Below are 27,554 nucleotides of genomic sequence, written 5' to 3'. Positions count from 1 at the left end.
CCCCCCCCCCCCCCCCCCCCAAACCATCAGAATTCACCAGCAGCCACATCAGCTGTGTTTTAGATGGCCCTGGAACAGTGATTCAAATGGCTCCACTGACAGGCCACTAAGACCCCACTGACCCAGGAACAGCATAAGTGGTTGATTTTTGTTGTATAGGTACTCTGCAGTGTAACAAGATAAAGGGACTGTCCATTCACTAAAATTGAGATGCAGCTTTAAGAGTGACTCGGGTTGGTGTATTTTCTGGGGGACCTGAGGAGAGAAATGTTGGGAAGTAATACACTGCTCTCTGCAGAGACTGACTGGGACCAGTAATCGGCCTGGGCATTTCTAACACATGGGCCATGTTTTTCCTCAAGGACCCCATTATTAGCCAAATAATGATAATTCTGTGCAAAACCCCCAATTTAGACCAGCCCACTGGGCTAAATATGGACCAGTTCATCTGGCGTTCACCCTAACTGCCCTATGGCCAGTCCATTTCTGGAGAGACAGTGGGAAGTAATACACTGCTCTCTGCCTTATTTAAACCTGTCTACTCTCTTGCTCTCAGTCCCTTCTTTCTCTCCTTCTCTCTCTGCTGTTGACGTTCATGGCGTCATGGCGACTCGGAGGCAGCTGGTTCCACCTGGGAGTTTCAGGATGGTTTCAGAGGACTCTATTCTTAGACCAGATCGTCTTCTTCACTTCTGTCTCTTCTCATCTCTCCCATGTCCTGGCGGGCCATTCCTGGTCAGAGTACTAACGTAAGCTATGAATGTCATTCTCAGAGGAAGCGATGACTTTTAGACACAGACACGCACGCACGTACACACAGTTGCCGACACACAAAGTACAGACAGACACCACAGGTATGTAAGAAACAACAATTTCCTGAAACGTATTTCAAATAAATCTAAGACCAGTTGATTTTCTTGTCCTCTACATAAATCCTTTGTTGCCAAGTTTATTTTTTGTATTTATACATATGTACATACAAATGTACACTCTTAAAAATGTGTAGTGTTACTACAGTAGCATATAAATGGATTGTACATTATAATCATAATATTTGAGGCAAAAATAAAATTAATAAACTAAGACTTGTTCTAGGGGACTGGTTGGTTGGTGGTAATGTAAACAGAGGGACAGAATACACTAGGGGTGCATCCCAAATGGCACGCCATTTCATACACAGTGCACCCTGGTCAAAAGTAGTGCACTATATAGGGAATAGGGTGCAATTTGGGGCACATACCCTAAACTCCCTTACCTTACAGAGGGCAGCCTGAACTAAGTTAGGAGTTGGCCCTAACCTAAACTGTGCTAGGTTATAACCAGAGCCATATATTTAAAAAATAAATATTTTTAGAGAGAAAACGTCTCTAAATATATGGCTCTGATTATAACTTGGGGCTTACGACTTCTCTTGAGCACCGTAGCTTAGCAGAAAGGCTTACCTTTATCATCCAGTTGATATCATTCAGTGGTTGTGATTGATTTTCAAAAGAAAAAGTGGACAATTGGCAAATTTCTCACAATACCTCATAATGCACATTCATAGCTAATTGGACTGTACTAAGTGCATGGAACTGTCCTTAGAAAAGGGTCCAACTTAAAAAGACATACCATCATAGATAAAAGTCCCCCTAGTGTGTGAGTGGATTGGTTTGACCCGATAACTGTACCCTAAAATATCAAATCGTTGTACACCTGACACCAACAATGTGAATCAGTCTACAGTATGCTGTGCTAAAAGTGCTGAACAGAGTGTGTATCAATGTTATAAAATGTTTCTGGACCCTTTATAAATAGAACAACAGTACTGTAATGTAAGACAGTAAGTCATGTCACTATTCTTTTGTCTTGTAAGGCAAGACTAAGGTGTGCCCCAATGGAGAGGCAGCATCGACACCAGAGGAACCAATGTCAGTGGACCAAACACCAAGAATTAGCAGGGGAAAAAGGGGGAAAAAGAAAGAAAACAGGAACATTTGAATTTAACAAAAATAAAACAATTGCAAATATTTAGCATTTAACCTTACCTGGTTTCCCACTTCTCAGTCAGTCACTGCTAACAGTAGTCTGAATTAACAAATTATTGTTCAAGTGGCAGTAAGAAAAAAAGAAAATATATAGAAATACAATTTAAAAACGCTAATCACAGAAAGCACAGTACAGAAGAGAATTCTGCTGTTGTGTCATGCTTTATCAAACACAGGTTTAAAATATGCATATTTGAGAAGATCCATGCATATCCACACATAAACGACAACGTCTATGTATTGATACACACATTTATATATCTATATCTATATATGATCAAAATACTGCCGTTGCTAAGGATGCAGCAGGCTTTACAAAGGAAGCGTACATAAACGGGGGATGCAGGGGCTTAAGAGTATAGCAGCAAGATGGGACAACAGAATGGTTTGGGAAAGAGGGAGGTGAGTCCTACAGTACCACTGTCTCAGTGTGTGAGGGGGTCTAGGGGCTGGGCTGTCACTGGTGAATATAGGGGTCTCTGGCCCAGTCCCCTGTGTCGCCCCTCTTTTTGGGGGCCACCTCCCCTTCCCTGTCCCTGTCCCTGTCCCGGTCATAGTACTGGTGGTGGTCGCGGGCCGGTCGTTGGTGGTGCTGGTGACCGCGCGGCTTGTTGCGCTCGTTGTGGTCCTGCTCGTTGCGCTCCTTGGAGCGGTGGTGTCCTGTCGTACCGTGGTCCGCCTCCTCGCCAGTGCCGCCACGGTGATGGTGGTGGTGGTGATGGTGGTTGTGGTCCCTGGGGTGAGGCGGAGCCTCGTAGCGCCCCTGCTGAGGGTGCCCCTCCTCTCCCAGCCCCTCCTCCTCATACTCCTCCTCTCCAAACTCTTCTTCCTCTTCCTCCTGGTGCAGGAGGTGAGTGCGGGGCTCTATGTAGGCTGAGTCTCTGCTTTCTCTGCTCTCCCGGCTCTCGGGGGTCTCTGAGTCCTGTGTCTCCCCCCGGGAGAGGCCCTTGCCCCGGCTACCACCGCCACCAGTATGATGATGGTGGTGGTGGTTGTTGTGGTGCTGCTCAGTCCGCTGGGAGGAGGAGCGGTGGTGGATGTGCTGGGGTCTCCTGGAAGACTCTGTCCTCAGGGGCCTCTCCTCCTCCTCCTCCTCCTCCCTCTCCCCGTCTGGCTGCTCCTGGCTCTGATGCTGGCTGTGGTGGTGGTGATGGTGGTGGTCCTCCCTGGAGCCCTTCCTCTCCACACCTTGTCCTGCCTTGTCCTCTGCTTTCTGCTCTGCCCCGCTGCCCTGGGGTTAGCAACACAACAAACAACACGGCCATAAGTACAGTTAGACACACCAACACACAAATGCAGAGTAAAAAACTTTTTGGGATTATCCTCTATGATTTTGAATGCATTGTATCCATATACAAATCAAATGCAAATCAAACACACACTCCAAGCACATCCATACAGTATGTCAAATCAAACACACACTCCAAGCACATCCATACAGTATGTCAAATCAAACACACACTCCAACCACATCCATACAGTATGTCAAATCAAACACACACTCCAACCACATCCATACAGTATGTCAAATCAAACACACACTCCAAGCACATCCATACAGTATGTCAAATCAAACACACACTCCAACCACATCCATACAGTATGTCAAATCAAACACACACTCCAAGCACATCCATACAGTATGTCAAATCAAACACACACTCCAACCACATCCATACAGTATGTCAAATCAAACACACACTCCAAGCACATCCATACAGTATGTCAAATCAAACACACACTCCAACCACATCCATACAGTATGTCAAATCAAACACACACTCCAAGCACATCCATACAGTATGTCAAATCAAACACACACTCCAACCACATCCATACAGTATGTCAAATCAATCAAACACACACTCCAAGCACATCCATACAGTATGTCAAATCAAACACACACTCCAACCACATCCATACAGTATGTCAAATCAAACACACACTCCAAGCACATCCATACAGTATGTCAAATCAAACACACACTCCAAGCACATCCATACAGTATGTCAAATCAAACACACACTCCAACCACATCCATACAGTATGTCAAATCAAACACACACTCCAAGCACATCCATACAGTATGTCAAATCAAACACACACTCCAAGCACATCCATACAGTATGTCAAATCAAACACACACTCCAAGCACATCCATACAGTATGTCAAATCAAACACACACTCCAAGCACATCCATACAGTATGTCAAATCAAACACACACTCCAAGCACATCCATACAGTATGTCAAATCAAACACACACTCCAAGCACATCCATACAGTATGTCAAATCAAACACACACTCCAACCACATCCATACAGTATGTCAAATCAAACACACACTCCAACCACATCCATACAGTATGTCAAATCAAACACACACTCCAAGCACATCCATACAGTATGTCAAATCAGACACACACTCCAAGCACATCCATACAGTATGTCAAATCAAACACACACTCCAAGCACATCCATACAGTATGTCAAATCAAACACACACTCCAAGCACATCCATACAGTATGTCAAATCAAACACACACTCCAAGCACATCCATACAGTATGTCAAATCAAACACACACTCCAAGCACATCCATACAGTATGTCAAATCAAACACACACTCCAACCACATCCATACAGTATGTCAAATCAAACACACACTCCAAGCACATCCATACAGTATGTCAAATCAAACACACACTCCAAGCACATCCATACAGTATGTCAAATCAAACACACACTCCAACCACATCCATACAGTATGTCAAATCAAACACACACTCCAAGCACATCCATACAGTATGTCAAATCAAACACACACTCCAACCACATCCATACAGTATGTCAAATCAAACACACACTCCAACCACATCCATACAGTATGTCAAATCAAACACACACTCCAACCACATCCATATAGTATGTCAAATCAAACACACACTCCAACCACATCCATACAGTATGTCAAATCAAACACACACTCCAAGCACATCCATACAGTATGTCAAATCAAACACACACTCCAAGCACATCCATACAGTATGTCAAATCAAACACACACTCCAACCACATCCATACAGTATGTCAAATCAAACACACACTCCAAGCACATCCATACAGTATGTCAAATCAAACACACACTCCAACCACATCCATACAGTATGTCAAATCAAACACACACTCCAAGCACATCCATACAGTATGTCAAATCAAACACACACTCCAACCACATCCATACAGTATGTCAAATCAAACACACACTCCAACCACATCCATACAGTATGTCAAATCAAACACACACTCCAAGCACATCCATACAGTATGTCAAATCAAACACACACTCCAACCACATCCATACAGTATGTCAAATCAAACACACACTCCAACCACATCCATACAGTATGTCAAATCAAACACACACTCCAACCACATCCATACAGTATGTCAAATCAAACACACACTCCAAGCACATCCATACAGTATGTCAAATCAAACACACACTCCAAGCACATCCATACAGTATGTCAAATCAAACACACACTCCAACCACATCCATACAGTATGTCAAATCAATCAAACACACACTCCAACCACATCCATATAGTATGTCAAATCAAACACACACTCCAACCACATCCATACAGTATGTCAAATCAAACACACACTCCAAGCACATCCATACAGTATGTCAAATCAAACACACACTCCAAGCACATCCATACAGTATGTCAAATCAAACACACACTCCAAGCACATCCATACAGTATGTCAAATCAAACACACACTCCAAGCACATCCATACAGTATGTCAAATCAAACACACACTCCAACCACATCCATACAGTATGTCAAATCAAACACACACTCCAAGCACATCCATACAGTATGTCAAATCAAACACACACTCCAACCACATCCATACAGTATGTCAAATCAAACACACACTCCAAGCACATCCATACAGTATGTCAAATCAAACACACACTCTAAGCACATCCATACAGTATGTCAAATCAGACACACACTCCAACCACATCCATACAGTATGTCAAATCAAACACACACTCCAAGCACATCCATACAGTATGTCAAATCAAACACACACACACTCCAAGCACATCCATACAGTATGTCAAATCAAACACACACTCCAACCACATCCATACAGTATGTCAAATCAAACACACACGCCAACCACATCCATACAGTATGTCAAATCAAACACACACTCCAAGCACATCCATACAGTATGTCAAATCAAACACACACTCCAAGCACATCCATACAGTATGTCAAATCAAACACACACTCCAAGCACATCCATACAGTATGTCAAATCCACACACACGCAAACCCACATGCATGAAATTCAAATTCACACTTGTACAAGTACACACATGTGCACTGCACTGCACACTCAAAGATTGAAATGAAATGATCAACCCTTGAAGGTTGACTGTGGTCCTGGAGAATACTAAAAGTTTCACAAAAAGTCATCATATTAGTTTGAACTTGATTGATTTACAAATGGCGCCCTATTCCCTACATACTTTTGACCAGAGCCCTATGAACCCTGGTCAAAAGTAGTGCACTACATAGGGAATAGGGTGCCATTTGGGATGCACACCGAAGTCTGCAGGACCACGGCTGAATCCCCATGGGAAACTAAACCTGAAGTCCACACCGCTCTTTTGACTGAGTACCTCTCACTCACCACAATCACAGGCATGTTAACCTCACTCATCAGAATCATTTTCAGGAGTTTAAAAAAGGACTGTCATTGTCAGGAGTTTCAGTCTCCCCATTTCCCAATGGGGAGCAAGGCATGGGGATGGAGAAAAGACGTGGACATTTGAAATTCACATGAAACTGATCTGCATCAGTCAAATGGCCCAAACTAATTGTTCGCTGCCGTTAAATACAGACACTTCAAATAGATAATTATTCTCAAACTGACAAAAGTGCGTCATGCAAAATTCCCCTGCCTGTAAGAATTCATTTTTTCCAATGATAGCAACCACCCGTGTTAAACCAATTCTAAACACAAGCTTCAGATTTGTCGGTGTAATTTCAAGGCTTAATGATCTTGTTCAGTCATGGTTAGCAGGCCCACCACTAGTCATGCCACCCCTTGTCTCTCGATGCCTCTTCCTATTAGTTTCTCTACATCTCATTGCATCCTCAGCCCCCCCCCCCCCCATCTCCCTCTCTCTTTCATTTTCCTTCTCACTGTATCTCTGTATCTCTCTGTCCTGCATCTCTCTCTCTCTGTCCTGCTCTTCCCTGTCGTGGTCAGTGTGCCATGACGCTGACTCTGTGGCAGTACAGACTGCTCATGGCCAGTGAGCTACTTGTCTCCCTGCCCTCCCTGCTCTCCCTGTCCTCCTCCTTGTCTGGGCTCCGGAGCAGGCCGCCCACAATGGCCCGGAGCCTGGTTAGCACCTGTACCTGCATGCTGGAGACAGGAGCGGGGCTGGAGGGCAGGGCGGCCGTGGCCACCTTGGCCAGCAGCGGATTGGGGGGGTTGCAGCTGGCGGGGTGGGTGCTCTTCCAGTAGGCCTCCAGGTAATCAGCCATGTGCTCACACGCATCCTCCAGTTGGTTTTCATCCAGGATGATGTCAAACATCTCCTGAGTGAGGGAGATGGAGAGAGATAAACAGGGGAAAACAGTATTGTTAGTGTTTATATGGGCCCAAAACAGTACAGGTATTAGCTTAGTATGGGTCAACGATACTAGGATAGATATCAACTTTATAAGAGAGGATCTATTTTTTCTTAGATACTTTATTTTATAGATTCCAAATGACTTTGCACCTTGTTTGTTTTTTTTACAAGAAACTGACATGCTTCTTGGATTAAGAAAGTTAGAGTAAAAACTGTGTCAGAGACAAAATAACCAATTTAATAGCATTAAATATTCATTTGGCAAGAATAGTCAGATCAGGGAGACTCTTAAAAGCTAAATACCACCAGGGATGCGATGCTATTGGAATTAAATTAGGGTGGGTTTTTTCACAAGCCTGTGATGTTTGGGATCATATTCTAAAAGAAAATCAGAGAAGATCACAGAAGGACTGAAATAGATTTGGCAGGAGATATGAGGCTTTCTGAAGCATTCCACAACAGTATTATTAATATAACGGCAAAATCCTGACGGGACATATACGCACACAACTCAAAAACCTCCACGCAAATCAACATCAGTGCACGATTTACATAAGACTTCAAGTAACTTGAGTGCGTGTCTTCTCAAGTTCTTCTCTTCTCAGCCCTTGATAGTCTCCTTTATAGTATCAATAGAGGCTTGATGCACAGAGACCCAAATCTTCAATCTGCACAAGGAAACAGTATCTTGAAACGTCCAGATTGTAATAGCTGTGGCATGTGGTGGGTGTGATCCAGGTAGCAGAGGCCTCTGGCCAGTGGTGTGGCTATACTCACGGGAGGGCACTGGGCCAGTTTGTCTGCAGCGACCATCTGGACGTTGAGGTGCTTGGCCTGGGACTTCCCTCTGGACTTGATGAGCCTCTGCAGAACCTGTGGGAAATATGAGCGAGGCATGAGAGTCATGACACCGTCAGCACCATAGCAAATTCCACTCCATCACATGAAAAGCGTGTAGACACCGTAACGATGTCAACTCCGTCCCATGAAAGCATCGTCAACACCGTAACAGAGTCAACTCCATCACATGAAAAGCGTGTAGACACCGTAACGATGTCAACTCCGTCCCATGAAAGCATCGTCAACACTCTAACAAAGTCAACTCCATCACATGAAAGCATCGTCAACACTCTAACAAAGTCAACTCCATCACATCACAGCATCGTCAGCACTGTAACGTAAGTCAACTCCAATGTAGCAGCAACGTGGAAACTTCAATCCAACATTCTACTGATTCACAGCAGCAGTAGTTGATGAAAAGAGGAGACGAGAGGTGTCAGACGGTATATCCCATCGAGATGTGATTCAGACTGACAAAACTTTGATTTAGCGGCCGTATTTCACACATCTTCAGCTACGCCTTCGTTCCCTTTTTATGTTACCGAAATGGCAGGGTTTTTATTGTGTTATTTGCAGACAGCTGAAGGTCAGCGTGATGAATCAGTCGCCTCACACACCTGACTCTCTCCCATTTAGACGAGCTGAGTAGACGGAGCTTTAAAAAAAGGCCATGTTTAAAAACTGGAGCAGGACGCCATTCAGTAAGAAAAAGGCGATATGAGCAGTGACAAGACACATCCATACACCATTGGCTCCCCAATGCACCAGGGACATCCATAGACATCCATAAACCAGTAGGAGACTACTTCACTACTTCTTACGGAGTCTCAGGACGAGACTTTCACTTCTGCTCTGTTTACTTCATCAATCTGTCACGCACTTATTTCATACTGTCTGGAGGGGATCAGTCTCTACCTGCCCTGCATATACCTTTACACACGTACACATATTATTTATGGAAGCCCTGAAGCCCAAGGTAACAAAAATAAAAATCACTTGGAATGATCTTGTTTGAACTACTTAGTATCTTGTTTGAACGACGTAGTCCATTTTTTAAATAATAATAAAGTTCTGTATATTATTACTGTGTGTGAGATGGAAGGTTGGCTGAATACATGACTAGAAAATAAAGGTTAGTATTGGAATAATAACCATGTAATACACTGGGGCAAACTGCTAGTACCCTGAGATTCAGTATGATGACACAACAGTGGTAGGCCTGATCACTGACAATGATGAGACAGCCTATAGGGAGGAGGTCAGAGACCTGACCGTGTGGTGCCGGGACAACAACCTCTCCCTCAACGTGATCAAGACAAAGGAGACAATTGTGGACTATATGAAAAGTAGGTCCGAGCACCTCCCCATTCTCATCGACAGGGCTATAGTGGAGCAGGTTGAGAGCTTCAAGTTCCTTGGTGTCCACATCACCAACAAACTAACATGGTCCAAGCACACCAAGACAAAACCTATTCCCCCTCAGGAGACTGAAAACATTTGGCATGGGTCCTCAGATCCTCAAAAGGTTTTACAGCTGCACCATCGAGAGCATCCTGATGGGTTGCATCACTGCCTGGTATGGCAACCACTCGGCCTCCGACTGCAAGGCAATACAGAGGGGGGTGTGTACGGCCTAGTACATCACCGGGGCCAAGCTTCCTGCCATCCAGGACCTCTATACCAGGCGGTGTCAGAAGAAGGCCCAAAAAATTGTCTTCTAAACAGATTCTACCCCCAAGCCATAACACTCCCAGACTATTTGCATTGCAAATTTGACATGTCATGATTTGACATGTCATGTAAAACTACCACATGTATTTGTGGAATGGAAATTGTGTATTGTGAATGAACGTAACGTTATGACTATAACTACTTTTCCCTGAAGGAGTGAAACAAAGTACAACATACTATGTATGGGGAGTAGCACACTCGCAACTTTGGATGAAGGATCTACAATCACGCCTGACAAGGCCAATGAAATCCAAGCCTAGCTGGAAGCCCCGCCTTCCACAGGTGATAAGCGTGAGGGTCGGATTCATTCCTTCAATTTAATACCGCTCTTCACCGAAGCCAGGAACGTGTGGTGCGGGGCCAAACAGGTGTCGTACCTCGTTTTCCTCCTTCAGGGAACAGTAGTTATAGTCATAGCGTTACGTTCCCTTTCAGTCAGTCATCTTTGGTGCAACAAACTATTGCGAAATATAATCACGACCCAACGGATACTAAATGAAACGGCCCATGGCAGACCACCCCAACCTGACCCCGCCAGATGCGGCAGTCTGGGCATTGCGCACACGGCACCCTGTCTAATGACTTCCCCCTGTCCCAAGCGTAAGCACGCTGTGTTCTATTCTGGGAGCAGTCACATCCAAGCTATAAAACCTCACAAAAGTATGTGGTGATGCCCAACTCTCAGCAGCACAAATATTTCCTATGGTCAATCTTTTAAACAACGCCCAAGATGCTGCCAGACCCCTGGTGGACTGGGCACGTACACCGGTAGGTAATCCTTGCCCCTTGCTGCTATATGCCAGGGCAATAGCCTCCACAATACAGTGGCAGAGACGCTGCTTAGAGAGTGCCCTGCCGCGAGCTGGATTAGCAAAACAGACAAAAAGTTGGTCACATGACCGGATATCCCAGGTCCATTTAATTTACGTGCGTAAAGCTCGCACCAGGCACAGGGCATGTAACCTTTGTTGCTCTTCCTCTTGCAATAACAGGAGGCGAAAAGGTAAATAGGATCTGTAGGACATAGCCATGACTTTTGGGGCGAAGGCCGCTTTTGGACTCCCGGGCCAACTGAGTACAGCAAGGGTGTACAGAGGTCCCCAGCACTTTTAGCCTAGGCCAAAGCCATGAGCAGGGAGGTTTTGTACGAGAGTATCTTCAGATCCACCGACTCCAGAGGCCATGCACCCTTTTAAAGTGGAGAATGCTTGAAAAGCACCTGAAGAAACATAAGGATGTCCCTTACAGAGCACTGAAAAGTCCTTTATCTTGGCACCAGAGCTCAAATGCTTGCCACTTATATGCATACAGTCCTCTCATGGAGGGCGCCCTTGCAGACTCAATGGTAGCAATAACATTCAGAGGTAAACCTCTAGCCATCAGATTGGCCTCTTAGGGGTCAGGCCCATAGGATCGCTTACCATACCTGCCTGTGCACCTGGGACAACAGGTGCCTGCCTAACGGGTGTTTCCATGGGTCCCCGCCTAAAAGGTTAATGATCTCTGCGAAAGAAGGCTGCCTGGGGAGCCACAAGAATCAAAGGTAAGCCGTACCGGCGCACCCACTTCACCGTGGGATGGATAAGAACCTCTGGCGGAAATACGTAAAGGAGAGTTCAAGGCCACTGGTGCGCCAGAGTGTCCGTTCCCAATGGGGCACTGGGTACCTCATGGAGAAAAATAGAAGTCACTGCGCGTTTTCTCACAATGCCTAAAAATCGACATCGGCCCTGCCGAAAATGTTCCATCCCTGGGACAGCCTCTACTCCTGAGAGAGGAGGTCCCACCTGGATAAAAGATCTGCACCCGAGTTGAGGCAACCAGGGACATTGTCGGTTCTGACCAGCACAACCCGGCCCGACAAAAACAGGGGAAAGCGCCTGAGCGCCAGATACTCCACCAGTTTCCATAACCCCCGAATCGAGTTGCCTTCGTACAGCGCACCGCAACCTCAGGGGATGTGTCTGTCGCGATAACCTTCAGGGATACAACTCGGCCCATGGGAGCCCCCTGACAACAGCAGAGGGTCCCACCACAGGGCCATGGCCCGTAGGCCTGACAGGGATACCCGAAGCGACCGGCTTAGGCTGAGCGATGCATCCAGGTGAGTAGCTAGCACTCAGCACTGAAAGGTGGCGGGACCCAACCATAACCACACTGGAACGACTTCCATCACAGAAGCCATCATCCCCTGTAGGCATAGGCACTGGCAAAAACAGTGTGACACAGAGGAAATTTGGCTAAGCAGAGCCGGAACCTGGACACCCTCCGTGTTAATAGTAAAGCGTGATACGTGAGTGAGTAGCTTGAGACCTAGAAACGGAATGCGCTGAGATGGAGTCAGACAGCTCTTTTTCTGGTTTCTTATGAAGCCTGGGGACTGAATACGGGACAGTAGCGAGGATGTGTATAACACTGAATTCCCCCTCGACTCCGCCTCCACCAGCCAGAGTATGTGAGCAGAGCGTGCCCGATTTGACTGGAGCGTGGAGAAAGTTTCTCCAAAGGCTGGAGCGTCGGCCTCCCCCCGCTCCAATTTCACTCCAGTACCGTTCACTTCACGAGCTCAGTGCATGCCCGGCCCAGCATGCATTGTGGCTATTTGTGTGCTTCTATAGCCCCTTGCTTTAGCTACTGTCATGGAGTTCGCTAAATCTTTTCATAAAGCAAATGATAAAACACACAGGTGCAAAATCAAAGTGACAAAGATGAGGAGGACCAAGACCAAGAGAGGTAGTGCGGTGACGTAGTGTTCTCAACTAAAGAATTATTGTGGAATCCGAAAATACACCTATCCCTAAAGCATGATGGTGTACTTACTATGTGCACATGCTAACAGAAGGGAATGAGGTGGGTAGCTAGCTAAGTGTGTTATTGCATCAAAGTATTTATAAACAACTTCTTAAAAGTTATATTATCTATACAATAGGCTAGAATAGATTTTGGCCCAATAGGCATGACATATTATCTTTTTCAAGGAGCTTTCCGTTTTTTGCCTAAAAACATTTAGGCCTACCTATACACATTTTTAAAAACAACTCTGCATCCCTGCCCAGCCTGGCACGAGTGGCCTGAAGAGTCCCAGTGGCTCTGCAAGCACGGAGAGGGTATTATCCGCTGCTGGACTGATCTCCAGGCACCATCGCGTGAGCCTGATGCCAGATTCTGGCCAAACTCGTGTTTGTAAAAATGAATTCAAAGGCACTGTAGACTAAGCCTAATAAGGTATTTTTCGTTTCATTTGTATTTAAGTCAGGCTACCTGACTGGTTCTTGACCTAGTTAGAGAGTGTTTATATGCCTTTTTTTTTTTTTTTTTTTTTTTTTTTTTTTTTAAATTTTATCCCCTTTTCTCCCCAATTTTCGTGGTATCCAATCGCTAGTAATTACTATCTTGTCTCATCGCTACAACTCCCGTACGGGCTCGGGAGAGACGAAGGTCGAAAGCCATGCGTCCTCCGAAGCACAACCCAACCAAGCCGCACTGCTTCTTTAACACAGCGCGCCTCCAACCCGGAAGCCAGCCGCACCAATGTGTCGGAGGAAACACCGTGCACCTGGCCCCCTTGGTTAGCGCGCACTGCGCCCGGCCCGCCACAGGAGTCGCTGGAGCGCGATGAGACAAGGATATCCCTACCGGCCAAACCCACCCTAACCCGGACGACGCTAGCCCAATTGTGCGTCGCCCCACGGACCTCCCGGTCGCGGCCGGCTGCGACAGAGCCTGGGCGCGAACCCAGAGACTCTGGTGGCGCAGTTAGCACTGCGATGCAGTGCCCTAGACCACTGCGCCACCCGGGAGGCCTCGTTTATATGCCTTTTAATGTAATGTAATTTAATGTAGCCTATTTCAAATGATGAGCGCTTCTTACAGTCACTTTTTCATTCTGTTAATTAACATAGTTTTCATTCAAATCATATGGTTTGGTTTCAATACTTCAAAACCAAATTGTATGTCCGGGTGGTCACAATAGTAGACGGGTGTTGGTTAATAAATGGAACGAATTTGGAGCGGCAGTTTTTTTCCCTGTGACCGAGGAGCGGTTATTAGCCTAGCGGTTGGAAAATATGTGCATACTCTGCCACCAGCCAATCAATGTAATAGCGATCGGATCGTGAGAATTTTGAGTTTGTAGACTAAGGTGCTTGCTGAGGGCACGTAGTTCGAGAATAGGACGCAAAGTCCCGTCCGTTTTCGTAAACCAGGAATACCGGCTGTACTAGAAGTCCCGGATCTTCGACATAGGAACCACTCAGATTGCCTGCTTCTGGAGACGGGAGGATATTTCCTCCCTCAAAAATGGTACTGAGGCTTCGGGAACAGTCGACGTGATGATGCTGCAGACGCGTGGGGGGATGCACAACAAATTGTAGCCTGTACCCTGACGTCACAGACGCATGATCCAGGGCGACAATGCACATGCATGCCATTGCTCGGAGCAGACAGCGACACTCCCGTGAAGTCCCATCTGAAATTGGTTCTTCTTCCATTTCCACCACTCTTGACAACCGTGCGTCTGAACATGGAGAAGGAATACTTTTCATTGAACTCACATACCCGTCAAAGTTCCACCCGTCAAAACTGTGGAACTTGGCTGAAAAAACGGTGTTTATGTGTCAAGGTTTGCCTAAAGCCCGGCCCACTCTGGGTACACGGGCTCTGGCAATCAGTGACGTACCCTGATTGGCAGTGCCACATGAAGGCACTGTTGTCACAACGAGCCTCACCGGGTTCAGGCGGTAAGATGCGTTTCAGTAACCGGCTGGCACCCAGCGCTGGACCGCACACATAAAACATAGACCCAGGGAACAAAACGTTATCATGGAGGTTACCCTACCAACCAGTCATAGGCACTAGCGACAAAACGCCTTGTAACCTAGCTGGAAATTGAACAGGTAGCTCTGAAATCGCCTATAGAGCCCATAACCTGCATCACTAGACACCTCATAGTGACTAGTGAGCTACAGGCAGGAATCAATGAATCCCAGTAATGAACCAGCCATGAGCACACTGACCCAACTTGTCACTCTCACCCTGGGGAGATTGATATATCCCTTGAACACTGTGAACACAGTGGAACGCGGGGTAACAGAGGCGGCAGCATTAAGCATGGACAAGCTTCCAACATACGTTGTGCTTCTGTGAGACTGCATAGCCTGCATGAAGCCTGGCCCCTATATAAGCACAGGGGGCTCTGGCAATGGCTGACGTAGTACGCCGTCTGTCAAACGTGGGGGCACTGTTGTCACAGTAATGTTTTTGCAGAGGGGCGCACTGGTCACTCAGACACATGCCTGGCCCCACGCTCCGGGAGTTACCCCAGCCAAGTGCTCAGAGGGCTGCTTCTATATCGGAGGTGCACTTAAACCCCATTTCCGTCACTCCCTCCAACTCCAGGCACTTAAAATAGGAATGGGGTTGCTGTAACGCTGGGGGAAAGCTAGTAAGTTTCACTCACGGAAGTTAAGCACGCTAGCCAACATTTACATTTTAGTCATTTAGCAGACGCTCTTATCCAGAGCGACTTACAGTAGAGTGCATACATTTTTTAAATATTTTTTATTAATTTTTTTTAATTTTTTTTATACATACTGAGACAAGGATATCCCTACCGGCCAATCCCTCCCTAACCCCTAACCCGGACGACGCTATGCCAATTGTGCGTCGCCCCACGGACCTCCCGGTTGCGGCCGGCTGCGACAGAGCCTGGGCGTGAACCCAGAGACTCTGGTGGCGCAGCTAGCACTGCGATGCAGTGCCCTAGACCACTGCGCCACCCGGGAGATGTTAGCAAGGAAGCCCAGCAACACCACAGTGGTGAGGCAGTAATAGCTATTATAGCTAGCCTAGTTTATGCTAGCACGCCATGCAAAGCTCATTTAGCTAGCCCAGTGTCGAAAGTCTACGTAGAACCAGACCCATCCTTAAGAAGTCTATGAAGAGAGGAAGCCAGTGCTTGACTGAGGCAGACACAAGTGGCGGGGGGGTACCCCTGAACCTGGCCGCCCTCTCTCTTCGAGTAGCCTCCCGTGTACCGAAGGTGACTGACTGAAACCAGACTAGATGTAAGTTACCACTTATTTGCCTTGCTTGGCCTCACCTTAGGAGAGGAGATTTTGACGTAGACGATGATAGGGGCCAGGGAGGTCTTTCCCAGTTGGGCCGGGTGGTTGATGGTGTCTGCGTCCAGAACCACCAGCTGCAAGGTCCGGGCCAGCTCAAAGATACGCTCTATCTCACTTTGCACTTCTGCTACTAAGAAAGAACGAGAGGGAGAGCATTAGGGTTGGAGAGACAGAGAGAGAGAGAGTGAGGGAGAGAGAACGAGTCAAGCCATAAATCCGCTTTCATTCTGCCCTTCAGTTATGCGGCTTCGAGAGAAGGAGAGATTATCAAAACTGAATGGCTATAGGATCATGTGGAAATATGGAAGTAACCCATTTAAAGTGAGAGAACATGTATTAGCTAATGCACTTTCCCCCCAGATAGACGTGGTTAGGTCATAAACATAATTCTCAGACAGTCTAGGAAATCTCCCTCAAGCAACACTTCACTTCATTACATTTCATTAGAAGCTCAAACAAACTTGTGTTTGCACATCCACTGCTGCAATGACTAAGACACACTTGTTGCCGGAAATTGAGCTGAGAGTCCAGATGTGTCTGGTGATTATAATACATTATAGATGCATCCCAAATCGCTCTCTATCCCTATATATAGTGCACTACTTTTGACCAGAGTTCTATGGGCCATGGTCAAAAGCAGTGCACTACAAAGAGAATAATAGGGTGCCATTTGGGATGCATTTTATGATGATGTTTTTCATATCAGACGCTTCCTGTTGAAAACACTGGGTTTTGATGATATCTAGGCTGAAATCAAACAGGAACTAATAGCTGTGACTGGAATGCAACATAGGCCGTATAATATTACTTTTGACACACTAACTCAATTACATAAATGCTTAACTCAAGTAATGGGTCTGTTTGTAAGAGATTCCTGAAATACCTTCAGCAACATTGGGAACAATTGTTGTTTTCAGAAAAGTCTTCATATCTATTGCCATCGAGACAGAGTTAGGGTTCAGCGCACTGTCAACACTTGTGTCCCTGAGGTGATTAAATAATTATACAGTTGCATTGGCTTCCAGTTAAAGAGCTTGTCATCAAAAGTGGAGCACAGAGGCTGTACAGAGCTGTGCAGTGCTTTAAGTGTAACCCAGTCTTAAAGTATCTTTACAAATGAGTGGGGACGTGGGGGTAGACGGAGGGAGGTGCTACTAGCTTCCATCCACGCTCCGTCTGAGGCTCCACAGAAAGGGCTTTATCCCGGGACATTGCTGCCAGAGCAACCGGCACGTCAGAAAAGTAGTGCTCTAAATAGGGAATAGGGTTCCATTTGGGACATGGCCCAGGAGTAAAGTTATAGAGCACCGTTGCTCATGTCAGTGATCCAATACAAAGATTAGTACTGTGGCTTCCATAGTTCCGTTGGCTCTCCGGCCACCCCCGTGAGGTCATAGCTGAGGAATCTGTTTCATTCTAAACCGCAGCTTGTTAATCAAGCCCGTTAAAATCAGCTGGGTTCTTGACCTTGTTATCTGGCAGCAGGCTTCTGGATTCTCCTCTCTTTCCCTATCTTTTGTTCCAAACACAACCCTTTTTAATCACATCCCCAGACAGGTCAATCGTCCCCTTCCAACATCTGTAGGTCTGCATTATAACCATCTCCAAGGCTTTCTTCCAAGTGGCACCCTATTCCCTATATAGTGCACTACTTTTGACTGGAGCCATATGTCCCCCTGGTCAAAAGTAATGAACTACACTCTTAGTAAAAAGGGTTCCAAAAGGGTTATTCAGCTGTCCCCATAGGAGAACCCTTTTTGGTTCCAGGTATAACAATTTTGGGTTCCATGTAGAACCTTCAGTGGAAAAGGGTTCTACATGGAACACAAAGCATTTCTACTTGGAATTAAAAGGGTCCTACCTGGAAACAACAAGGGTTCTTCAAAGGGTTCTCCTATGGGTCCCGTGTGGCTCAGTTGGTAGAGCATGGCGCTTGCAACGCCAGGGTTGTGGGTTCGATTCCCACGGGGGGCCAGTACAAAAAAAAAGTATGAATGTATGTACTTGTAAGTTGCTCTGGATAAGAGCGTCTGCTAAATGACTTAAATGTATGGGGACAGACGAAGAACCCTTTTAGGTTATAGATAGCACCTTTTTTTCCCTAAGATTGTATAGTGTATAGCAGTGGTGTAAAGTACTTAAGTAGTTTTTTGGGGTATCTGTATTTTACTATTTATTTTTTTGACAACTTTTACTTCACTACATTCCTAAAGAGAATTATGTACTTTTTACTCCATACATTTTCCCTGACATCCAAAAGTACTCATTACATTTTGAATGCTTAGCAGGACAGAAAATGGTCCAATCCGCACACGTATGAAGAGAACATCCCTGGTCATCCCTACTGCCTCTGATCTGGCAGGCTCACTAAACACAAATGCTTTGTTTTGAAATTATATCTGAGTGTTGGAGTGTGACCCTGGCTTTCCGTCTGGTTTGCTTAATATAAGGAATTGTTTTATTATTCGTACTTTTACTTTTGATACTTAAGTATATTTAAAACCAAATACTTTTAGACTTACTCAAGTGTATCTTAACTGGGTCACATTCACTTTTACTTGAGTCATTTTCTTTTAAGGTATCTTTACTTTTACTCAAGTATGAGAATTGAGTACTTTTTCCACCACTGCTGTATGAGGTATAGGATGCCATTTGGGACACATCAGAAGACTTTGTTTAATCTTTTACTCCTTCCCTTTTCTCTATGCAATTAGTCTCTCGAAATACAAAGGGCACTAGAGGAACACAGAGGTCTCATACTTCCAGAACTTACCAAGGTTGGAGCGTGTGTTGGAGCGCTCGATGATGGCGTGTTTACTAGGGTTGTTGAGGACGGAGCGTTTGGCAAGAGAGATGTCTGCCGTGACACGAGTGATTGATATTCTGATAGGAAGGCAGAGGTAAAAATAACTGGTCAGAGAGAGAATAGAGCGTGCTCTGATTTCTGAATCAAATAGCCTTGATTCATGATCAATATCAATAAAAAATGTAACACTTGGAAAGAGCACTGTATTCAAAAGAAAAAGGGGACAGCAACCAAACCACCATATGACGAGGGGAGAGTTGTGACTTCTAAGGAAGGTTTAGTAGACGAGGACAGAGATGGTGTGAGTATGCTTATACTCAAATACCATATGTAAAACATCTTGCTAATGATCAAAAGGCTTGCACTCCGAGAAGAATATAAAACAGTTTACAGTATGAGTACAGTATGAGTTTTGTAACATGATTTATTTACTGTGGATGGGAGACTGGCCAGGAAGCCCAGGCAGGGACTGGTGCACGGAGAGGAGCTGAGGAGAACCCTGCGCTGCACTAGGGCCCACTATGGCCTATTAAGGACATGGAGAAGGCCTATTTAAAGCAACAGCTAGCACACATCTCCAGGCCAAACAAACTTGTTACATACTCCTTCGGGTAAAACCTCCCGGGACAACTAAATACCAGCCTATAGGACTCAGGCAGAGCAGACTGAACAGGGATAAAGAGAGGGGGAAGGAAGAAGAGCACGTACCTCCCTTCAAATCGGTGTTTCAAAAAGTCAAACAGTGCTTTTTGCATCATATCTGTCACCTGCAAGCAAAAGGGACAATAAAAACATAGTGAACATTTAAGGAACGACCATCATTTCGAAAACAGACTGTGTGTGTGTGTGTTTGCATGGGTGGGTTGGTTGGTGAATTGAAGCAAGCTCTCTGTTGGTGAGAGAGGGAGCCCCACAGCACAGACTGTTGTTTCAGAATTGACTGAGAGCACTTTAGCCTTTCCCTTGTAAACAACTGTGCTCCTCCTCAGCTTAGTGTGTCCTGTTCTCATCAGGATCCAGAGGACCCTCCCCTGTCTGCCTCCCATGAACCACAGAGACAAAGCTCAGCTCTGTTGGTGTGTCCATGTGTCCACAATGAGAACAAGTAGTAATAGTGGAATTAGTGTAAACAGAACGTATTAGTGAGTGTAGTAGTGGTGCTAGTACCAGTAGTAGGGTTGCAGAATTCAGGTCATTTCCCCAAAATGTCCAGGTTTTCCAGAAATCCCATTTGGAAGATTCCCTGGGTTTCTGGGAAACCTGGTAATTTAGGGAAAGTTACCGGATTTGGCAAACTTAACAAGTAGTGATCTAAATAGAATGTACTAGTGGTGAGGGTGGTAGTGTCAGTGATAACCCCTTATAACAACTGCATAACAACTTATAACAATCCCTTATAATAACAATGCTGTTACCTCATAGCCCTTCAGTGACGGTCCAACCAGGACCACAGGTCGCATGGAAGGCACAACGTCGTATGGAGGGATGTGTTCCGTCTGCCCGGCGACAGAAAACAACCCATCAGCTTCACATCCAGGGGAATTATTATACAGAGGTCGCAGCCCAAATGGCACCCTACCCCCCTACATAGTGCACTACTTTTGACCAGCGCCCTGGTCAAAAGTAGTGCGCTAAATAGGAAATAATGGCGGCATTTTGGACGCAAGCACACTCAACATTACACACTAAGTCCAGGGGAAAAAGCAAAACACACTATACCATTTATTAGAACTGAAAGGAACTTGGCAAACTATGAAATGAGTTGTTCTAACTGTGAGCCCCAGTTTGCACTCAACACACATGAAGGATGCCAGTTAAAGGGGCAATCTGGGACTGGTACATCCCTTCATCCATCATGGTTTTCTGGTCCATAGAAATAGGGGTGTTTTGTTTTCATCTTGAGTAAATATAAAACGGTAAGACGTTATACTGAATGATACTCTAGACAGAGCAAATACTAAGATCATCTCTGAACTGAATTCACTGAACCCGTAATGAATTGACAAGCAGCTTAACATAAGAACAACAATCCAAATCTGTGTGGAGGTCAAGGTATACTGAGCAGAATCTCTCATTTCATAATTGTTATCTACTCAAAAGGGAATGTCAGTAGAGGAACTGGTTAGTCAGAACAGGGATGATAAGAACTAAAACGGTAGGAAACGGTAGAACTGAAACAAACTAGCAGAGAAACCCAGTCACACAGCGACAGAGTGGGAGCTCAGTGCATCTCAGTAACAGCTTCAGAGGGATGCGTGTGTGTGTGTGTGTGTGTGTGTGTGTGTGTGTGTGTGTGTGTGTGTGTGTGTGTGTGTGTGTGTGTGTGTGTGTGTGTGTGTGTGTGTGTGACAGTGAGGCAGTAGACCTCTAATGCCACATCTGTGTGTGCTGTCACAGTTCCAGCCGTGTGACGGTGCAGTATGTCTGAAGAACGCACCGGCAGACAGACAGGACTGACACGCCATCGCTTCGCAGGGAAAATGAAAGCGCTTTCTCCTCCGCAGGAGCGACAGTGCGTGATCTGAGCACTACTGGAGACAGCTATGACAGATGGATGAAGAGAGAGAGAGCGAGAGCGAGAGAGAGGTGATAGCACTGAGTCTGTCACACCTCTACTACCTTTTTTCACAACTCAATATTACTGCTGACTACAGTATCTACCGCTCTTGCTGTTTTTGTTGTTGATGTTCCATCTCACCCTGTTGTTGTGTCTCTCCTTGCAACGTCTTCCTGTCTGTCGCTCTCTCCCCCTCCAACTCTCTCTTTCTATGTCTTTATCTCTCCCCCCCCTTTCTCTCTCTCTCTAGCTCTCCCTTTTCCTGTATCTGTCTCTCTCGGTCCGTCTCCCTCTCTTTCATGTTTCTTCAACTGCTAACATCTGCTGCCGTCACTGGCTGTCCCTGGGGAAATCTCGTTACATCAGAGCGGGGAAAGTGCTGCTAGATGCACGCCAGAGCATCCAAGTCTGGAGCACTACCGGTCAGGACACTGAAATATTTTAGGCCATATTTCGCTGGCCTAGGCTACAGGGTTATTGTTACTAAAATATGCATGCTGCTGGATGATGGAAAATGGTGGCTATTGTTTCCATTGCTGTTGTAGTTGTATGGTCTTAGAAAGGAGATGAGACTGTACCTCTTTATCTGATTATTGTAAAAAGAAAACTAAAAACGGAATAAATATAATGTTACAAGAAGAAAGGACATGAAATGTGAACGGAGAGGAGTTTTCTGTTTGCTAAGCTTTGCATCAAGTCAAGACATGGAGTGCGCACACAATGACCGAGAACTATTGTTGTGTATGCAATGTGTGTGGGTTATGTGTATGAGGTTGGCCTACACACACACACACACACACACACACACACACACACACACACACACACACACACACACACACACACACACACACACACACACACACACACACACACACACACACACACACAGACACACACACACCATCATGTGCCAAGAAAACCCTTATGGGATTTCCATAACTCCTCTGAAATTGTGTATTAATATGGCAGTGCTTGACAAAATAATGTTTTTATTGTAAGTTGTTTCATAATTAGACTAACGTGAGAATAGTTGTTGTATTTGTTCTAATGGAGGTCGCACTTGATTCATGTTGCTGTGTGATAAAGATACACAACCAAACCAACAAGGATGCTAATAGCTGTCACTGTAGATTAGGGCTGTGGCGGTCATGACATTTTGTCAGCAGGTTATTGTCATGCAAAAGATGGCGGTCTCAGGTAATTTACCATTAATTAACACGTTTAGCATGTCCAGGCCTCCCCAGATACAAGCCAAAATATATTTTGATTTGTTGAACACATTTTGGTTACTACATGATTCCATATGTGTTATTTCATAGTTTTGATGTCGCCACTATTATTCTACAATGTAGTAAATAGTTAAAATAAAGAAAAAAACTGGAATGAGTAGGTGTGTCCAAACTTTTGACTGGTACTGTACATGGGCGGCATGGTGTGATTATAGGTGTCACGTGTGCTCCCTCTCCGGCCCCTAGGTCACCAGGCTGCTTGTTATGGCGCGCACCCGTCACCATCGTTACGCGCGTCAGCGGATTATGACACTCACCTGGACTCCATCACCTCCTTGATTACCTGCCCTATCTATATATGTCACTCCCTTTGGTTCCTTCCCCAGGAGTTATTGTTTCTGTGTCATGTCTGTGCGTCGTTCGTGTTTCTTATTTTGTATTATGTTGTGTTTATTTATTTAAACACTCACTCCTCGAACTTGCTTCCCGACTCTCAGCGCACATCGTTACAATGGGCTATTGATGATTTGAGAAAGTCGCAAAAAAAAAGAAGCTTGAGCTCTGTTCCTTGCCTCAGGCTGCACAGCCGTTTTCCCATCAACTGATCATATTTCCACCATTCAGACAAGACTATTCTCAATTTAATCTCGTCTTTGCTAATAGGTAAAATTACTTTCGATTTAGAACGGCCCGTTATCAAATAGGCAGGGGAAAAAAGACATGGAACCTGTATGCACTCGAATAGCGAATGGAGGCCGCGTGCTTTCCCACTGGTGCGTTTTGTAGGCTACTTCAGTTTTATAGTGGAGCATGTGCTTAATATGAGCAGCTGAGAAGTAAATATAACAACACTTACTTCTCTCCAAGCATCAACCACTGTTTAAGAAGCATGCTCTCGCTGCCCCGACAGGTGCACAACCAATGAACCAAATAGGTTCTCTCCCAGACTCATGGATAGACATTTTGGAGCGTAGCATAAAGGTAACCAGTCCATCCAGTATGCATAATAATACAGTCCACACTCAAAGGCGATTGGTTTCATTTTGGAGTAGAGGCTAGACCAAAGACATCTTAATAAATTAGTTTTGTTTTATGTTTTTCTGCCATGTTGTATAATACGGTAGGCTATGTATTCTATAACGGCACAATCATCCTTTTAATTCAGTTTTTTCCCCCCGGGCTCGGGCTTATAAGCCTATGCATAAGCTCAAAAATGTGTTTTACACTGTTTCAACCCGTTGTTGAACTTTCTTCAAAATTGATCATCACAGTGAGGTGAGTTTTAAGAGTACTGGAGTCCTACTGTTTTGATGACGTGTGTTTGATGTGATTTTATATTGCATTTGCATTGATGTCAGAGTGGTTAGAGGGACAGTAGAGCCCTGAGTACCAGGCCATTAGAACCTGATGAAGGGACAATAGAGCCCTGAGTTTCAATGCCATTAGAACCTGATGGTCTAGCAAATTGGGTACTACCAAAGCATGTCCAGAGTGAATAACAGGAGATTATGGTGACTCAATGGTCATGTGGAATTTGACTGTGGTCATGACTCGTGATTGCCGGTGTGGCGTTAATACGTTCACCGCAACAGCACTACTGTAGATACACTTCTGGTTTAATAGCTGAATACAATGAGTTCCCACTAAATCTGCATCACGCATGCACACACATGTACACACACGCACACACACACACAGAGAGACCACAGCGACGACAGTGAGTTAGATGGGAGTGTCAGGAACGACCACAACCACCGCAGAGAGAAATCACCGATGCACATCCCCCAGACCCCCAAGGCCCTGCTGGGGGTTGGTGCATGCCGCACGGCAATATAACTTACCGACTTCTGCTTCTGCTTAGCTACGGCCCAGACGGAAGAGGAGAGAGAGAGGGTTAAGAAACTGGCAACATGCATGCTAATGGCTCGAACGCCCAGCGGAGGGAGGGAAGAGACACGGACTAGGGCGGGACACAGAGGACAAACAGAACGGGGGGGGGGGGAACGGACAGACGGTGGACAGGGTGATGCTGAGAAGCCACAGTGAGGCAGTTGTCGTGGGTAGCTGTGCGGACGGACAGACCGACAGAGAGAGAGAGAGATCGAGAGTAAATACCGGCGTAGATGCCACGTTTACCTTCTTAAAGAAGGGCATTCGTTTCTCTTTGGCTAGGGTGGGTGACATGACAGTGTTTGGCTGACTGGCTTTAGGGGAGCGGAGGTGGACTGGAAGCTCATTGTCCTCGGGGTCTAAGCCTGTGGCATCTATGTCAACGGCTACGCACATGGACACAACACAAGGCCACCATCACACAGAGGCAAACACAGGAGGCTACAAGGGTAACATTGAACACCTAACACTGGATAGATACACAGGTTATTCCACCACATAAACAAACTGGACAGACCATAATCAAGCTACAGTCAAACTAGGGTGAGCAATGACAGTAAATAATAGCACATAAGGTAAGCAAACATTTAAGGCCACAGTGTCTAAGACATAAACACCATTCTAACATTTTCACTAAAGGGCCACATCGCGTAGATTTAGCAACCAATTGGACAATACGCCTGAAGTGTACAAAAGATAGGCCAGCAGTAAGGTCAAAATAATGACCTTACTAATGAAACTCACCCTCGTCTCCTATTTCTATCACGCTTCCATGTCAAGCCCTCTTAGAGGTTGATGGAGGTTAGATAATAACTCCCAAGTGTTACAGTAAAGAGTTTGTTTGTGTTAGTGAAAAACGTGGCAACCTTTCTCCAAACGCCTGCCGCAAGGCCCTCCTTTACTCACCAGAGGAAGGGGGGGTGGATTTCCGCGAGTTAGGAACCACTTCACCTAAACTGGTAGAGGAGTTTGCTCCCGATTTACTGCAAAGAGAAATAATTCATATCAGCTATATAATTCATATCAGTATATCTGAGGTGTTGCAGGATGACAGTGTCGGCTATCTCAAGGGTTGGCTCAATGCAAGACTAATGATTGGGTGAGGTGCATGTTAGTTTCCATGGTGATTGCAGTAAGGTGGGGGGGCGGGGAATGGTACATACCCGGAATGGAACTTGCCCTGTTTGGCTCTGTGCTCGTGTTGTACCCGAGTGTTCTCGATCTTCACAGGACTGGGGATGAAACCGATTTCACAGCCTTCCTTCACCAGGCGCCCTATCCACCAGTCGTTATTAAATTTCTACAGGGGGACGGACATGAACTGGTTAATACCATCTGTGTTCTCCTTCTGCTCGTCATCATTGTTATAAACATCATCTTCCTCCTCCTCATCATCCTCATTCTTCCCCCATTCTCCTCCACCTCATCAGCCTCGTCCCCATTTGATAGTACTGTGACCCCTGACCTCTTTGACGTGGAGGAAGTCTTTAGCCTCAAAGGAGATGGCCATGCCCGGCACGGGGACGTCGTCATCGTTGGTGGCGCAGTAGTTGACATTTGTGCGGACAGCAAACGCAACCGGTTTAGTCTGCCAAAGAAAGAAAATGAAGAGATGCAAAGTTTTGGCTACACAAGATAAGACATGATATAATGCCAGGTTTCTCTTGTAGGCTGAAACCTTTGTCTTGGGCAGTAAAAGCTGAGGATGAAGAAAAGAAGGGTGATATGCACATCCTGAACTTGAGCATACCAGTGCTAACTAAAACATTATACTGAGATAGGAAATGAGAGTCCCACACGTGGAATAGGCTGCTCCCAAGTGCATTATTCCAACACCCAAATACACCGTTTTGACTTCACAGAAGTCTTTATCAGGAGACAAAGCTGAGCTCCATGGATTCGTTCCCTGAATCGAATTCTCCGTGATATTTTTATTACCGTCTCCAGCTGAGAAGAGAGTAGTGCTATTTGCAGGGCTATTTTCTCCCCCCATTGTGTGAGGTGTAAAAAATAACTGCAGTCAGAGATGCTGCCTGGCAGGCAGGCTGTGACTCACCCACACTCACTTCTATCTTTATGAATGAGCCTGTTAATGTACTGGCTACGTCCCAAAATGACACCCTATTCCCTATATTAGTGCACTACTTTTGACCAGAGCCCTACGGGGTTATAGGACAGTCTGGTCAAAAGAAGTGCACTAAATAGGGAATAGGGGGCCATTTGGGACACACAGGGTGGATGGCTGTCCCAGAGGGAAAGAGGTCATACGTGATTTTATAAATGGAACACATTGATCCAGCCATTGTACAGATTCTATCCACCAACCATTTGCACAGGTGCAGTGTGCTCATTGTTAGTCAGAAGGAAACACATGACAAAAACAAAGTTCAGTTAAGAAACCGTCGAATCATTACAAGACTAATCCTAGTTTATATTTTTATATAGATAGATCTCTTTGACAAGTTAAATTACAATACGACCACGCGTGGATAATGCGTTTAAAATAATCGACGACACAACGTTTGAAAAAGTATTTCCATTGTGGTTCTCTAAAATAAATGGTTCAAAATGTACAAACATCAACATGGTAGTCCTAGGCTACTCAGTAGACCTAGCCTTCTGGGCGTACTTGGGTTACTCAACACAAAACAAAGGACAGGGCGACATTGTCATAT

General features: G+C 45.5%; 1 protein-coding gene across 3 annotated transcripts in view; it reads right to left on the bottom strand.

Moving 5' to 3' along the window:
- Window positions 1-912: 912 nt before the first annotated feature.
- The window catches only part of LOC120051157 (voltage-dependent L-type calcium channel subunit beta-2-like), a 107,796-nt gene continuing 81,154 nt past the window's right edge, over window positions 913-27,554 (bottom strand). The window contains exons 4-14 of one of the 3 annotated variants that reach the window (XM_038997866.1): window positions 26,345-26,467; window positions 26,043-26,179; window positions 25,786-25,862; window positions 25,126-25,265; window positions 20,616-20,696; window positions 19,909-19,967; window positions 19,168-19,277; window positions 16,370-16,524; window positions 8,476-8,571; window positions 7,481-7,663; window positions 913-3,258 (exon numbers count right to left, since the gene is read on the bottom strand). In XM_038997866.1, the coding sequence (XP_038853794.1) occupies window positions 2,485-3,258; window positions 7,481-7,663; window positions 8,476-8,571; window positions 16,370-16,524; window positions 19,168-19,277; window positions 19,909-19,967; window positions 20,616-20,696; window positions 25,126-25,265; window positions 25,786-25,862; window positions 26,043-26,179; window positions 26,345-26,467 (1,935 nt within the window). In that variant the 3' untranslated portion in view covers window positions 913-2,484. The remainder of the gene's footprint in view (window positions 3,259-7,480; window positions 7,664-8,475; window positions 8,572-16,369; window positions 16,525-19,167; window positions 19,278-19,908; window positions 19,968-20,615; window positions 20,697-25,125; window positions 25,266-25,785; window positions 25,863-26,042; window positions 26,180-26,344; window positions 26,468-27,554) is intronic. The other 2 variants (XM_038997867.1, XM_038997868.1) reach the window with 2 other exon arrangements.

This window comes from Salvelinus namaycush, chromosome 7, assembly GCF_016432855.1.
Source record: "Salvelinus namaycush isolate Seneca chromosome 7, SaNama_1.0, whole genome shotgun sequence".
NCBI lineage: Eukaryota > Metazoa > Chordata > Actinopteri > Salmoniformes > Salmonidae > Salvelinus > Salvelinus namaycush.
Note: the sequence above shows the minus strand (reverse complement) of the source record. Positions and strands in the feature narration are given on the sequence as shown.